This window comes from Paroedura picta, chromosome 2 (assembly GCF_049243985.1).
Source record: "Paroedura picta isolate Pp20150507F chromosome 2, Ppicta_v3.0, whole genome shotgun sequence".
NCBI lineage: Eukaryota > Metazoa > Chordata > Lepidosauria > Squamata > Gekkonidae > Paroedura > Paroedura picta.
In genome coordinates this window covers 40,186,646-40,202,852 of record NC_135370.1, presented here as the reverse complement: position 1 = coordinate 40,202,852, position 16,207 = coordinate 40,186,646, and the positions used below count along the sequence as shown (strand labels likewise).

Here is a 16,207-nt window from a genome sequence, read left to right as displayed (position 1 = left end):
CCCTTCCGAATGGGTTAACATCGGTAAAATCAGCATACAGTTTAAAACTTTAAAACAGTCAATAAACACAGTCACCCCATCATCAGGGGAGTCCTCTAGAAGGGAGCCGATTTTCTAAACCAAATTGCGGTCCTCCAGATGTCCACAGACTACAATTACCATGAACCCCAGCCAGCCCTGTTTGGCCAGGCCTGAAACAGCAAATGAACAGCAGCACCAAGCAGCCAAGTGGGAAAGCCCTTTCTGCAATGCAGAATACCAGCCAAAGTACATAGACAGAAACATAATATCAGAAACTGCTATTGCGTGTTTATATATACAGGAGTTCGGAAAGGAAAAATAAAATGGCAAGCGCTAGCTCTTGTGTTTCTGGATCTCAGTAAATCATTCATCACTCCAGAAGCCTTATATTATGACTGCCTTTAGAGTGACCATCTTCCTTCTCACTTTCAAAATAACTGCAGATGGAATACTTTGGTCTGTAAATGTGTGTGTGTGTGGGGGGGGGGCAGTGACTTCTCTAACACTATTGTACTTTTGTACTTTTGAATGTGAAAACAGATTTATACAGAGTGCTTAGGAATCAGTAAAGAGCTGTTCTTGAAATTTATTTTTAAAATCAATTTATTTGATTCATTTCCCACCACTCCTGGGAAGCTGGCTTGTGGCAAGTTACACATAGATACTCGTATATTTTTAAAAAAACCCTGATACAAACCGCATTAAAATTAGCATTCAACAATAATCATAATAATGCATGGTGGTAAAAAAAAAATCCAACCCTCCCCACCCCCCACAGTGGCCTGATTGCCAGCTGGGCATCAGAGGGACTACATCTGCTGGTCACACCAATGTTGTTCAGATATGGTGATGTATCTTTAAACTATAATGCCATTTTTCTGTAGAAAGAAGACACAAATTGTTTTCATACATAATACAGACATATGCAGTGAAGTAACCTGCAATATGCTCCTGTTCTGGCCATAATTGTATCTTCAGCATACTCTTCCATCATTGATGTCACTTGTTTCAGCTTCTGATAGGATACTATTCATCTTGGGCAGGGCTCTGAATGGCCCATACGAGGTCTGGGCCCAGCGTACCTAAGGGACGACCTTACTGTCTCTTTCCCCAAAGAGTTCTACATTCTGCCACTTCTACACTGGCTGGTGATCCCTGGCCCCAAAGAAGCATGCCTGACCTCAACCAGGGCCAGAGCTTTCTCTGTCCTGGCCCCACCTGGTGGAATGAGCTCCCAGAAGACATCAGAGCCCTGCCTGAGCTATCGCAGTTCTGCAGGGCCTGCAAAACACAGCTCTTCTGCCAGGCATTTGGCTGAGGTCAACTGAACCAACAACCATCTACTGCCCCCCCTCCCCGAATCTCCCCTCTTCCTGAACTGACCAACACTTGGGGTCACAGTTAATATTGCTATGTTAGCTATGTTATGTCAGTTATTAATTATTATACAACTGCTGTTACTACTATTGTTCTTTTTTTTTTTTTTTAAGAACTCTCAAAAATTTGCCACTCTCAAAAATCAGCTCACGGCGGGTCACATAAAACAAAATCCATACAATGAAATTCAATAACCCAATCATTAAAACCCAATCATTAAAACCCAATCACAATACACAAAAATCTTAACAGATGGCAAAAATCCCAAGGCCCTCCTTAAAACAGGAAGGCCCTTGTGAGGGCAGCATGGGGGGGGGGGGAGCAATATGTTCGGTATCAGATGTTCAGGTACCAATACCAAGGGGGAACCATATCACCTGCTCTGGATTATAATGTACTTATTATCTTCTTGTTTCCTGTGTTCTATGTAAACTGCCCTGAGCCACAAAGGGAGGGCAGCATATAAATGTAATGAATAAATAAATATAATAAATAAATCCTGTTTTCCCATACGTGCATATTATCCTACCACACAGGATTTTTCATACTAGTAGCCTGCATTCCCCAACCCACTGAAGTTCTCTCTTGGTCTGCTCCAGAGGTTAAAAATTATAACATCACCCCTACAGAGATCTCAAGCACGCAATGATGATTCGGAAAAGTTTAACTGGGAACCAGACCAATTCCTGGACCCAGCAGGATTAACAGTGTTATTTATCCAACGCTGAGTTATTTATCCAAAGTCTTCTCAGCCCCAATGACTCCAATGCTAGGTGCAATTGCGTTTAGGATTTCACTATAAGATTATTACAGTATTGTGTTTCAGGACTTCTTGGTGCTAGTTTAGTTTTAGAAACAAACATGAGGCGCAGTTAGAAGCGAGTCGGGCGCGATTACCTCAACAACATCCTTCATAATAAACACAGAGGAGGAAAATGGCTCACTTAAATATATTTATATAACTGCTACACCTCCAAGGCACCCAGAGTGGTTTACAGCAGTGGTCCCCAACCTTTTTTCGGCTGGGGACCGGTAGGGAGACGGCCACGCCTGTGCAGCATGCATGACGCATGCGTGGCCGCGCCCGCGCATCGCGCATGCACGCCCCTGATTCCCTCTCCCCCCCCCTCCCGCAGTAAGAAGCTTCCCGGGCCGCAAGCTTGCAGTCTGGGAAGTTTTTTACTGCGGGGGGGGGGGAAGAGGGAACCGCGGCCCGGTGCCGGGCCGCGGACCACAGGTTGGGGACCATTGGTTTACAGCTTCTTTTTCCATTTTATCCTGAAAACTCTGTAAGGCAGGTTAGGTTGAAGGAGAAGAGTTGGTTCTTATATGCCACTTTTCTCTACCCGAAGGAGTCTTAAAGAGGCTTACATTCGCCTTCCCTTCCTCTCCCCACAACAGCCACCCTGTGAGGGAGGTGAGGCTGAGAGAGCCCTGATATTACTGAAGGAGAAGAGTTGGTTCTTATATGCCACTTTTCTCTACCCGAAGGAGTCCTAAAGAGGCTTACATTCACCTTCCCTTCCTCTCCCCACAACAGCCACCCTGTGAGGGAGGTGAGGCTGAGAGAGCCCTGATATTCCTGCTCAGTCAGAACAGCTCTATCAATGCTGTGATGAGTCCAAGGTCACCCAGCTGGCTGCATGTAGAGGAGGATCAGGGAATCAAACCCAGCTTGCCACATTTGAAGTCCACACTCCTAACTGCTACACAAAGCTGTATGTGTATGGTTGGATCAAGCCCCAAGAGTGTATGATTGGCCCAAGGTCACCTTGAAAGCTTCCATGGCAGAGCGGGGATTCAAACCTAGGTTTCTCAGATCCTAGTCCAAACACTGTATCTACAACACCACAATCTGACAAAAGGTATCTGACCAACAAGATTTCCTGGGTTATAAACTACTCATGGCCTGTTACTGTATCAGTCACAATTATTCACTCTGGAGAACTTCCCGTAGTGTCCTCAGAATGGTTCCAAATTGTTCAGAGAAAATGAAAATAAGGAGAAGGAATGGAGACATGTGACATAATAGAGGGGAAAAGACAAGCCAACACAGCTGGTCGGTTTCCTTCCCTAAGAGACAAGCTAAAGCAAATTTCAGAAGCCACGGTTATATTTGGATTGGCTTCTTGCAAACAGAGTTAAGCAGCTACTACCATTTATTTAGTTGCAATTTCTTATTTATAGAAATGTTTTATTTATAGAAATGTCCCATCTGAAAAGCTCATTGCGGGTAACATAAGAAACATCAAATTCGTTCAAGTTAAAATATCATCAAATGTCTTCAATTTTACACTGATTTAACCCCAGGGCAAGCCTGCCAAGTAAGATTTACAAGAGGTATACACGCACTCTCGGGAATCATAGAAACATAGCGTTGGAAGGGACCATACAGGCTATCTAGTCTCTAGTAAAAGTTCTTAAGTCAAGGCCATGTGATCTTTTGCCGGAACTCTAACCCCACACCATCCCTTAGAGATGCCAATAATCTCTGCAAAATTAAGCACTCTCATCACAACCTTTCTTGCAAAAGTTTTATCATATTTCCTATTTATGCTTTACTGATCTTACTGCTAAGATCAAGCATAATCGCTGGGTTGGATCCAACTGACTTTTCCAACGTTAGGACAGAATTATCTGTGACCAGCAAAAAGACTGTACTGGGGGAATCATGGGACATGCATGTAGTTGTGAGTTCCTGCATTGTGCAGGGGGTTGTGCTAGATGACCCTGGAGGACCCTTCCAACCCTATGATTCTATGAACAGAAGCCACATGGGATGGACACTGATGAGGAGAACATGGTGAGCATGAACAATAAAGTTGGTGGGATCTAACCTATTAACCCTATTTATTCGCGTATAAGCCTTATTTTTCAGCACCTTTTTCCACACTGAAAAAGCCCTCCTCGGCTTATATGCGAGCAGCTACAGTAAGTGAAATAAAAGCCTGCTCCAGCTGGCCAATCGTTGCTCCGGCAGCTTGTAGGACATCAATGGTTTGACTGAAGGAATCCGATCTTTTTTTTTCCCTTTTGCCTTCACTTCTTCCTCTTCTTAATCACTTCTACCAAACTATTCTTTTGGTTTATGTGGGTGAAAAGCGGGGTACAAAAACCAGCAGCAATTCATCCTCTTGACTTTTCTGTATTTGGTGGTGGGGGGGGAGGCTGGATGGGAGAGCCTGTGATGATGGAGCATTTCCCTCCCTTGGCTTATGTGCGAGTCAATAAATTTGCCCAGATTTTGTGGTAAAATTAGGTGCCTCAGCTTATATGCGGGTCAGCTTATATGCAGGTATATACGGTAGATTTCATTTTCATCAGCTAAGGACAAGCCTGAACAGGACAAAAGAAACCTTATATAGGCCACTACGGTCAGCATCACATCCTCAGACAAGTAGCAGCTCTCCAGGGTCCAAGATAGAGATCCTTCACATTACTAACTGATCCTCTTAACTGAAGATGCCAGAGACTGAATCTGGGACCTTCTGCAGGTCAAGCAGATGAGCTAGCACTGACTCAAATCCCTAGAACCAGGGCCCGTCTTCTAAGAAACATGCTCAGTTTTTTAAAAACATGGAAGATGGTAAAAAACTCGATAGTTTAAACCCATACAAACATGTTAAACCAGTTGCTGCAGGAATTCCTTATCCTTTATTCCTCTATATACTTGTGAAACAGCCTGGGGGGTGGAATGTGTCCGGCTGTCCGAGTTGGAATAGGGCCAGCGTTGCTGGCTGCACCCTGATTAGCTGGTCCTTACAGCTCCCGCCCTCCCTCCCTGGGTGCTAACCAGGTTCCTCTCAGACACACCAGATACAGAGACACACAGACCCCTGTCAGACCGAACACAAGCCCTCATTCCCTCCTCTTGCTCTTGCTACAAGTGAGGTAGAGAGACACAGAGAGAGCTGCCCCAACCTGCTGACCAGCCCTGCTTCCCTCCTAAGAACGAGCCCTAATTACCTGCTATGGCTCCTGCTGCCACAGAGAGAGAGACACAGAGAGAGCCGCCCCTGCTGTGATGGAGGGAGAGAGACACAGACAGAGAGCTGCCCCAAACTGAACACCAGCCCAGCTTCCCTCCTACAAACCAGCCCTGATAACCTGCTATGCCTCCTGCTGCGAGGCACACCAAGAGACATGCAGCGACAGGAAGAGGGGGAGAGAGATCTGCACCTCCCAGTGTCCTCTGGGTCCTAGCACCTATTGCATTCCTGGTTGAAATGGGCTTTCTTGCTAGTATTAATATAATTGCCTTTTCTTTTTAAAAACAAACAACTAAGCAAGTTAAATTGTAATGCAGTTTTGTCTCCTAAAATTCATACTTTCAAATCCAATTTCAGGATTTGTTACTCCAGTCAATAAGGATTCACAGTGAGGGTTTAAGAACCTAAGTAATTTTATATTTTGCTTCAGATTTGGCCAGAAATTATTTCCACACCATAACCATGAAATGAAAAATAATGGATACCATGTGACTGCTGCAAAATATTGCCATCCTGCATCTCTTTTCCTTTCTCCCCAGTAACAGTCAATACACTAAAACATGTGATATTACTTTATTACGGAGGCAATGAAGCAGAGCAGGAGAACTCACAAAAGGATGCCACAGGCTTTTGCTTCTTACAAATGGGAGGGAGAAAACTTAAGGGCCACTATTTTGGAAAACCTCCATCAAATCCGTATGGAAGCTTCATTTCATCACCAACAGATCTTTTCAGCAACAGCATTTTAATGATACAGTAAAGTGATCTTGTGTATAATATATATTATTCAAAGCAAATTGCTTTCAGCCACGGTGGGATTTAATGTCAACATTTAACACACACACACCCCGAAGAAAATTGTTATTATATTATTATTTTTATCTAGAGGAAATTACTATTATAAACACTGTCCCTTTCCAGAACTACAGAATATTTCCAAGAGCCTCATGTAGATAGGGAGTCGTGGGAACTTATGTATGCTACAATAAAACATTTCATTGGATCATGTTTTAAAAGGCCTGTTTTTTAAAAGTGCACATTTTAAAAGATTACTAGATATTAATACAATTGATATACTAAATTAATAGTCGTATAAACGGGATAAAATAAATGTCAGTAGAATGACATGCGATGAGACCAATGTATACATCTCTCATGGAAGAGAGTCAACCTTGAGTCATTATCCATACAATTCTATGCAGAATACTTCCAGTCTAAACCTGCTGATTTAAATTTTCTTACACTTGAGCAACTCTGCAGTAGGTTGCAGTGTCAGTCTTGCATTCCGAGATCTGCTTTTTTTCTGTGAGCCTACAATTTTTACCACAACTGTAAAAGAACAAAATGCAAAGAAATGTTTTCCTTTCAGCAATATAGTTAAAGGAAATAAACTATCAATATTGATATTACGAAAGAGACACAGGTCACAGGGGTAGCACACACAATGTTTTATCATCATCGCCAAACAAGGCTACTAGCACCCTACTTGTCTATGGGCTGCCTGGCTACAGTGATCCATGCAACAATCACATCTAGACTAGACTTCTGTAACTCGCTCTACACTGGCCTACCCTTCTCCTTGACAAAGAAGCTGCTAGAGTCCTCACTGGTTCACTTTGAAAGACCCATGACCAGCCTGTGCTAAGGCAGCTGCAGTGGCTACCAGTTCTGGCTCAGATCAAGTACAAGGCCCTGATTTTGACCTTTGAGGCCAGCCGTGGCTTGGGCCCAGTCCATCTGAGGGACTGTTTATTTGCTTATGCCCCAGCAGGGTGTTCCGTTCTGCAGGTACTACCTGTTGGTGGTCCCTCGCTCCAGAGAGATACGCCTTGCGGTGATCTGAGCCAGGGCCTTTTCAGACCTGGCCCCATCCTGGTGGAATGAGCTCCCTGGAGAGCTGAGGGCCTTGACAGAGCTGGCAAAGTTCTGCACGGCCTGTAAAACAGAGCTATGGTTGGGTCTGGGTTAATAAGATCAAAGGGTCCCTCTCAGGCTTCGCCCCCTTCACCCCCTTGTTAGTGTTCTGATGACAGTGAACAAAATGACAACCGATCTGCACTTTGAGAGGAAAGTATCAGTGTTTTGATCCTAGAACACTTCAAAAGAAGTCCATATTCAGTCCCTTAGACTAGCAAAAGACAATGAAACACCTTTCCAGTGGCACCTTTAAGACCCAAAAAGTTTTACAAAGTCCTACTCAATGAAGTTCACAGATAGAAATATGCCAGAATCACTTCATCCCTGTGTTTTTATAATTAATATTATAAAATCATAATTAATTAATTATAAAATTAATTAATTTATAGTTTATAATTAATTTTATAATCCCATGTGTTTTTATAATTTTCCTGTTTCAAGAGCGCTCACACCAACACCAACTTCGAAAATCACTTGAAGCTGTAAGAACACATCTCCTCACATCCTCAAACCAACAGTTCCTTCCTTTCCTCAGGCCATTGCATTTTTCATAGCCAACTCCTTTCACTAAATATAGATTCACATTACAGGGATTTCCCCTCCACAAGATGATTTTTGTCAGATATTATAGGCAAGTCCCAACCATGTGTAATTAAGTACGTATTTCACATTCATGTTTCCCCCTCCTTCTTGCAAGTTGTTCAGTTATATGAAGAGACACTGAACCATATATCATGAAGTATAACTGGACCTATTCTGCACACAATAGATAATGCACAGGAAAATCCAGCTGCCGAAGCACATTGAAATTACATTATCCTATGTGCGTGGAATGTCCCTGGCTTAGAAAGCAATGACCTGGATCTACCAAAGGTGGCTTAAACTGAGGCGATTCCTCTACCACCATGCATAGTAACATGTGAAACATCATCAGTAGGCAATATCTTGCGGACTTCTCTTTTGAGGTGGCGGAGTCATGAAGAATTACTCAGTTCTCATTGCATGGCTTTAAACTGGATTAACTCTGTGTACAACTGTACTGTCAGACTAGCCTACAGAGGATTCAGAGGTAGTCTACCATCTAAATCTCATTCACGTCAATTGTTGAAATACCACATCTTTTACTTTCAGAACATTCTTCTGGCTCTGTTTCCAAACCATGGTCCATGTACTTTTATAGTTGGTTTATTATTTGTATTTAATCATCCTTATTATAAAAACAGACATTGAGTTTTCTTCCATTCCTGTTAATCTATTATGTTACAGCACAGCTCGACAGACCGACTCACTTCTCTTTCCAGTTTCTCCTTCCAGTTCTTATTACATTATTTGTACTCTTCTGAAACTAATCCAGAATACTGAGAAATATTTCTTTTACATAAACTTTTAAAGTACGCTCTTGATGTCCTGACAGGTTTCCCGCCTATTACCTAAACAAATTAATGTTCAACAATATAAATGAACAGGTTATAGCTTGTTGCTCTGGAAAATTCCTATCATAATCTACAAGAGAATGAACTTCTTTTGTATACTGCCCAGCACAAAAGCACCTACAAAGGACTATTCCCAGAACAGTTCATTTTATTGTATATATCCAGGAACCTGGGCGTGATCCTGGATGCTTCCCTTTCCATGGAAGCCCAGGTCACAAGAGTAGCACAGCTGGCCTTCTACCACCTTCACCAAGGCAAACTATTAGCACCCTACTTGGCCCTGGAACACTTAAGCCACAGTGAACCATGTGACGGTCACCTCTAGCTAGGACTTCTGCAACTCGCTCTATGCAGGCCTGCCCTTAGCCTTGATCTGGAAATTACAGCTGGCCCAAAATGCAGTGGCCAGGGTCCTCACAGCAAACCATGGAGGTCCCACATCCAGCCCATCCTCCAACAACTGTAGTGGCTACCAGTTGAATTCTGGATCAGACTAAAGGTTCTGGTAATCACCTTCAAGGTCATACGTCAGGAGTAGTCAAACTGCGGCCCTCCAGATGTCCATGGACTACAATTCCCATGAGCCCCTGCCAGTGGCAGGGGCTCATGGGAATTGTAGTCCATGGACATCTGGAGGGCCGCAGTTTGACTACCCCTGCCATACATGGTCAGCACGGAGTATACCTGAGGGATCGCCTTTATGTCTATACCCCTCAAACAGGGTTGCACTCTGCCACCTCAAGCTGGCTGGTGATCCCTAGCCCCAAGGAAGCCTGCTTGACCTCAACAAGGGCCAGGGCCTTCTCTGTCCTGGCCCCCACCTGGTGGAATGAGCTCCCGGAAGAGATCAAGGCTCTAACGAAACTAAAACAGTTCCGCAGGGCCTGCAAAAGGGAGCTCTTCTGCCAGGCATTTGGTTGAGGTCGACTGGAACCAACAACACCTACTGGGCCCCCTGAACCTCCCTCCCAGGAATCCATGCACCTGACTTGGACAACCATGGACCTGTTTATTATTCTGTTAAATTGTTATATCATTGTTATCATTATCATTACCATTGTCGTTATTCTATTCAATATGAAAAACTGAGTTTGATGTACAGTTTCTTTACATTTCATGTGAACCGCCCTGAGCCTCAGGGGAAGGCAGTATACAAATGTAATTTAAAAAGTAAAATATACATTTGTGGTTCGTACCTCAACCAAATGGCTGAAATGAACCCTGCTCCTGATTTCCTGGACTCATAACTATGAGTAACAAGTTCAGCACTTGAGTTTGTCAAACAGCATTTTTGGATTGTCTAGCTCTCACATGCTGAACATGTTCTCTATTTTGTGTATACGTAAGAACCCTGCTGTCAGACAAATAGTTCATCTAGTCTAGCATCCTGTTTCACACAGTGGCTAACCAGTTCTTCTCCAACCAGGGCATAGAAGCCAAGGTCTTTCCTCCTCGCTCTGGGATTCATAGGATCAGGTCCTTTAAATATGAAGCTTTCCCTTCAGTCATAATGGCGAGTAGCCACTGATAGAATTACCTTCCATTAATCTATCTTCTAATCCTTGATAAAAGCTTATTCATTTAGCTATCACTACATCCACTGGCAGCAAACTCCACATTTTGTTACCCTGTGTAGTGTTTCCTTTTGTCCATCCTGAAACTACTGCCCATCAACTTCACTGAATTCCCTCAAGTTCTTACATTTTGGAAGAGGGGGAAAATGTTATCTTCATCAACTCCCTCCATTCCATGCACAAGTTCTCACTTTTGAAATCAAATGTGACAGTTTTGGACTTTAGAAGTAACTTTCCATTGACCGGAATTTAATAGCACTATGATCATTGTTCTCAACTGGTGTTAACATTCTCTACACCAGGTCTTGAGACCTATTCACAACCAAGTCCAAGATCACTACCCCTCTGGTTGGCCCTGTAACCAACAGTTCCAGTACACAGTCATTTATGAGAACTAGGAAATTCAGTGGTATAACACGACTCAATTGCATATTTATTCCGACAATGTGAAGGTAGTTGAAGTCTCCCAGGATAATAACATTATCTGCTTTGGTCACCTCTCTTATTTCCTTCTCCATCTCAAGATCAGCTTAAAGTGTTTGATCAGGCGGGCAATAGTACACCCCCAGTTTTAAGTAACCCTTCCCAGTATTTCTACCCATTTCTTCTGGGGAGTTAATTCCCCTGATGTTTTCTATCTTATTTGATTCTATGCCCTCTTTGATGTACAATGCAAAAACAACAACAACAACACATCCTTCCCTGTCCTTCCTATAGAGCTTATACCCAGGAATGACTGTATTTCATAGATTTTCCCTGTTCTGCCATGTTTTGGAAATACCTACTATATCTAAATTGTCACTGAGCACCAAGCACTCCAGCTCCCCCATCTTGGCTCACAGACTTCAAGCCTTGGTATATAGACCCCCTATGACATATTTCCCTCTCCAGTAACCCAGTTACCTTCGGCCCGGATATGGCTGTCAGTCACCATCCTGCACCCATCCCCCAGTTCTATCACACTCTATCAATATTACTCTTAGTGCTTATGCAATAATCCCTTTGGACTGACTTGTCCTGAACTGGAAACTCCCCAACTCCTATTGGCTCCCCCCTCCTCCGGAATTAGTTTAAAAGCTGCTCTGACAACTTTTTGATATTAATCGCCAGCAGCCTGATTCCCCTTTGGTTCAAGCGAAGCCCATTTGTTTGTACAGGTTCAGCTTGTTCTGGAAAGTTCTCCAGTGCCTAACATTTTATTTCCTCCTAGCACTGCTTCATCCTCCATGCATGGAGACTCCTGATCTGTGCCTATCTGGAGGAAGAACCAGAAGTACTTCTGAGAATGCCACCTTTGAATCCCTGGCCTTTAACTTTCTGCCTAGTAACCTTTTTCCTTCAGATTCACACAACTACATTTCCCAGTCTCCCTGACCTCAGTATGCACCATAACCACTGATTCTTCTCCACCTTTGCATCAGGCCAGCAAGTCACCATGCAGACAAAATGCCTGTCACACACCTGTCTACATTCCTAATGACTGAATCACTAACTACCAGAAGTCCATCTCCCCGACCCCAGCAGTATCTTTGGTACAAGAGAATATTGGGCTGTCATCCAAAGAAGGGGTCTCTACTATGGACTTAGACTGACACTCTCTGGCCTCAAGACTCACTCTCTCTGCCACAGCAGAATTGCTGTCAGCACAGGAGTGGAACTATCAAGTCCCTAAGGGTCTCTTCCCCAAACTCCTCTCTCTCTGTCTCAGGTTCTCCAGGTCAGTAACCCTAGCCTTGAGGGAACAAACCTGCTCCCTGAGAACCATGAGCTCTATGCAGCAAGCACGCACACACCCGCCCACATGGGGTACTCTCTGCAAAATATTAGGTAGCCCTCACTCACCTGCTGACTTTCTACTTTCATAACTGGTGAATGGCTTAAAGGGATCTAGAGTGATGCAAACCCCTCAGGCCTGATCTCTGAGCTAAAAGCCAAAGGTCAAGGGCCCTTTGACTCTCACTCTTTAGCTTGTGTCTCTGCCTAGGAGGAACCTTACAGTTCAGAAGCCCACAGTCCCCACCCCTTGAAGCAATAGCAGAGTGGGATCTGGAAACAGACCTTGCTCAAATGCCTACCATAGTCTGTTAATTCTTCACATACAGCCCTTGGGAAAGAAACTGGAGACACAGAACTTACACAAATTTAAAACATGCCACAAGTGCATTGCAGCTTCTATGAGACTGTAAACCACTTTGAGTCTCCTTCGGGTAGAGAAAAGCAGCATATAAGAACCAACTCTTCTTCTTCTTCTTCTATCCAATAGGTACCCTTTACAGATCTGCACTCTAACAGGTTCTTCATGACACCTACAATTGACCTTTGTGCATGAGAATGGTGTGTCCTCAATTTAAAAGAACAATTGCAAACTAGCATACCCGGAAATGTCAGTGGCCATTTTCAATTGATCTGCTACCTAACTCTCTGACCAAGATGGCCCAGGTTAGCCCAATCTCGTCAGATCTCAGAAAGTAAACAGGGTCAGACCCCACTGGAATTTGGAAGGGAGTCTACCAAGTAATACCAGGGTGGCTATGGAGAGGGAGGCAATGGCAAACCACCTCTGAACATCTCTTGCCTTGAAAACTCTAAGTCAACTTTTTTTTTACCACTGAGAAACCCCAGAAGTGCCATAATCATGCAGATTATGGTTGGGAAGCATAGCTGTAGACACACCTACCCAGGGCCCCTCCCCTTCACACCCCTCCAGGCCCATCACTGGCCAGTTTAGGCAGGGGAGCCACCTTAACCATATGGTCATATCACTCAATACATGTTTAACCAATTTTTTAAAATATATAAAAAAAATAATTCCCATTTATTCAGGAAACCCTTCCAGGGCCATCAAAAAATACCAGGGTTTTAGGAAGCCCTGGTTGTTAAAGCCTGCTCTAAGTCAAGTGTGCATTGCCGGCATCTTCCACCACTGCACTATTTAAAAGGAAAATTGCAGGCTACTACATATACACACACACATGAAAATGTAAGCAATATGCACGTATTACATTCACAAACATTTACAGTCATCCAAAATGCTTTAGTGTGGGTCACTGATTACTAATCTTGCTTTTTCTAAATGTCAGCCAGATATACCTAAAAGGCCCTTGAGATTATCCCAGCAATACTATTCCTGTGCCAAGTCAAAAAGTTCAAAGGCATGCAAGGAAGCACTCTAAACTGAGCTTCCCAAATTATGGAACTCCCTCCCCTTGAATGCCACTTGAGTCTAACCTTTTCTGTACACAATTTGAGTATAACCTTTTCTATACACAAGAGGTAATGAAAAACCTTCGTTGTAGAACTTTGCGAGGGGCTGCTAAGCAGCTTTTCATAGCATCGCAAGTGGAAAGGGGGAGTTAGACCGTCTTTATTAGAAGTTCAATAGACTTTTTAAGAACTCTTTATTAGAACTCTTCCTCCACATACATAGATATTCCAGATCACAAAGTGAGAAAAATTGATTTGCCCAACTCCGCATTCCACATCTCCACACGTGCAGCTAAATCCGGTTTGCAATACAAGGCAAGGCAATTCTTCACTTCCCACGCAGAACCGTAAGCCTCCCCAAGTCAACAATTACTTTTTGATCAAGCTGAGCTGGACTGACCTGACCTCTTCGGCAACTGTGGTGCGTTTACTGAAGTGAACAGAATGCCCCACAAGGTGCACTGAACAAAACATTCTTTCCACACACACAAACATACACCCTCTGCGAACATGGCCGGATGTTGCCTACTTCTAAAGGCAAATCTCACCTCTCCTTTTTCTCTTATCCATGGTTGGCCTTGCTCCAAAAGCGAAGCACGTTGCGCAAGAAGAGATGGGCATTCTTTTACGACCCGTGGAATAATTCCTCCTCCACAAACGAAATCAAACCCTACACATATTTAGCCAGTACCACCGAACTCAGGGCCAATTACTTCTGCGGAAAAATCTGCAGGTGGATTCTCATTTTTCTACCTGGCCATGAAGCCAGATCCTGTATTGGCAGACTTGTGAATGTTTCCCACTCATTTTAATGGGCCTATTCTCAGCCCCAAGCTAGTATGGTCTGGATAGCAGCCAGGATGCCCCCTTATGAATCACACATTTCTTGTATTTTGAACAGCAACTTAGGAGACAGGTTTTTTTAAAAAAAATAAAAGCTTCACCTGATGGATTTCTGCAAGACTCAGTTGCTGCTAACAGTCGAAAAGTTCCTTTCCATTCCTCATCAGGTGGTCATTCTACATAACCACTTTATTTATTTATTTCTTTATTTAGATTTAATGTAAAGGATGCGGGTTCTGTATTTTTTTAAATATATAGATCTACTACCTACCGGGCGACCGTAAGCGAGAGTCTCCCCCAACAAATTCAACGGGGCTCGCTCCCCCAAACGGATTAGCGCCCCCCACCCAAACCCCAATGGATCCCCGCAGTTTTTCCCAGCCTGCCAGCCCATTCGCCCTATAGCCGTGACTTTGCCCTTCACCGCTGAGCCCTGCAAAGCATACCCGCGCATATGCTGAAACTCCCCACGTCTTACACCAATTCCCCCTCACAGAACACACCAGGAGGGAACGCAGCAACTTGTTTCAACTTGGCCAACTTTCTGCAGAGATCGGGCGCCTGCACGAGCCTGCCACCGAGCTGCCGCCTTCTCTCTCGCGCGCGCCTTTGAATGCGAGGAGGAGAAAAAAGCTGGACTCACCCAGACGGAGGGAGGCGCGTCGGTGCCCGGCAGGTTTGGGCGGCCATGGCCTCGGAGGCGTCTGCAGGCTCCAGGTGCGACTCCCGCAAAGGGCGCGAGGGCAGCCGGACGGCTGAAGACCCCTCCCAGGTCTCGGCGGCCACCCTCACCTGTGCCGAGCCCCCGCTGGCGGCCCTGCCGACGCTACTGCCTTCCCGCCAGCCTCTCGAGCGCCCCCCCAGAGGCGCGCTGCATTCTGCTTCCCCGGCTCTGCGGACGAGCCGTCGGGTCCCGTGCGCCTTGGCGCAAGCAAGCGAGCCAGCACTCCACCCACTCTCTCTCTCTCCCCTCCCTCCTTCCCTCCCTGCGCTCGGCGGGAGTCAGGCGCGGCACGCCGGAGGGAGAGGAGGCTGCTCAAGCCACACCTTGGAAAACTCCGCTGGAGAGAGGGAAAGAAAAAAAAAAAAACCTGGCACCGCGGAGGCTTCCCCGTCCGCAAGCGCCAGAAGGAAACAGAGCTTCCCTGTTCCTTTCACGCGCTGCCTCCCCGCCTCTCTCCTGGCGGCTGCTCCACTTCTCAATCCCGGATTTGGGGGGAGGGGGGGGGCTGGCCGTCCTCCTCGCCAGAGGTTGAGGCTTTAGGGTGGCCCTCCTCTCCGCCCCCTCCCCGGGCTGCAAGAGCAGCGGCAGCTGTGAGGGTCGTCTGGACTGGAGCGCTGCTTTCTCCCATTCCCGCCACTAGGGTCGGCAAGCGGAGCCCGGCAGGGCGCCTTTACAGGTGGGAGGGAAAAGGAGGGCGGCTCTCGAGCGCTCGCTGCCTGCCTGCCTGCCACGTTCTCGGTGACGCTTGCCCAAACTCACCTCAGCGAGCGGCGCCTCGCCTTCCGTTCTCCCTCCTCCTGACCTTCGGCTCTGTGTTTAAGTCGTGTCCGCTGCCGCGCTCGCGCTTGTTTCCCCGGGGCGAGCCCTGAGGCGCTCGGCGTTGAGTCTTGCGGGGGTTGATTCCCCTTTTCCGAAGAGCCCGCTTCCCTAGAGTGGCCAGACCCTCTTTTTTTGTTAGCCTTCATTCACAAAAGCAGCAGAACCAAGTTTGAGTCCAGGGGCCCCTTTGAGGCCTACAAAGTTTTAGTCACGGTATAAGCTTTCACAAGTACATTTAAAACAAAAACAACAAAACGTTGTTGGTCTTAAAGTGCCCAGTGGACTCAAACATTGTTCTGCTGCTTC

The 16,207-nt window shown here is 45.3% G+C and overlaps 1 protein-coding gene across 7 annotated transcripts in view; it reads right to left on the bottom strand.

Annotated features, from left to right (window-relative positions):
- The window catches only part of COBLL1 (cordon-bleu WH2 repeat protein like 1), a 132,008-nt gene extending 116,075 nt beyond the window's left edge, over positions 1–15,933 (bottom strand). For 2 of the 7 annotated variants that reach the window (XM_077319862.1, XM_077319866.1), the window contains exon 1: positions 15,002–15,364. In XM_077319862.1, coding sequence (XP_077175977.1) covers positions 15,002–15,048 — 47 coding nt within the window. In that variant the 5' untranslated portion in view covers positions 15,049–15,364. Of the gene's footprint in view, positions 1–14,063; positions 14,083–15,001; positions 15,365–15,449; positions 15,574–15,841 lie in introns of those variants that run through there. The other 5 variants (XM_077319869.1, XM_077319872.1, XM_077319861.1 and 2 more) reach the window with 5 other exon arrangements.
- Positions 15,934–16,207: the final 274 nt, after the last annotated feature.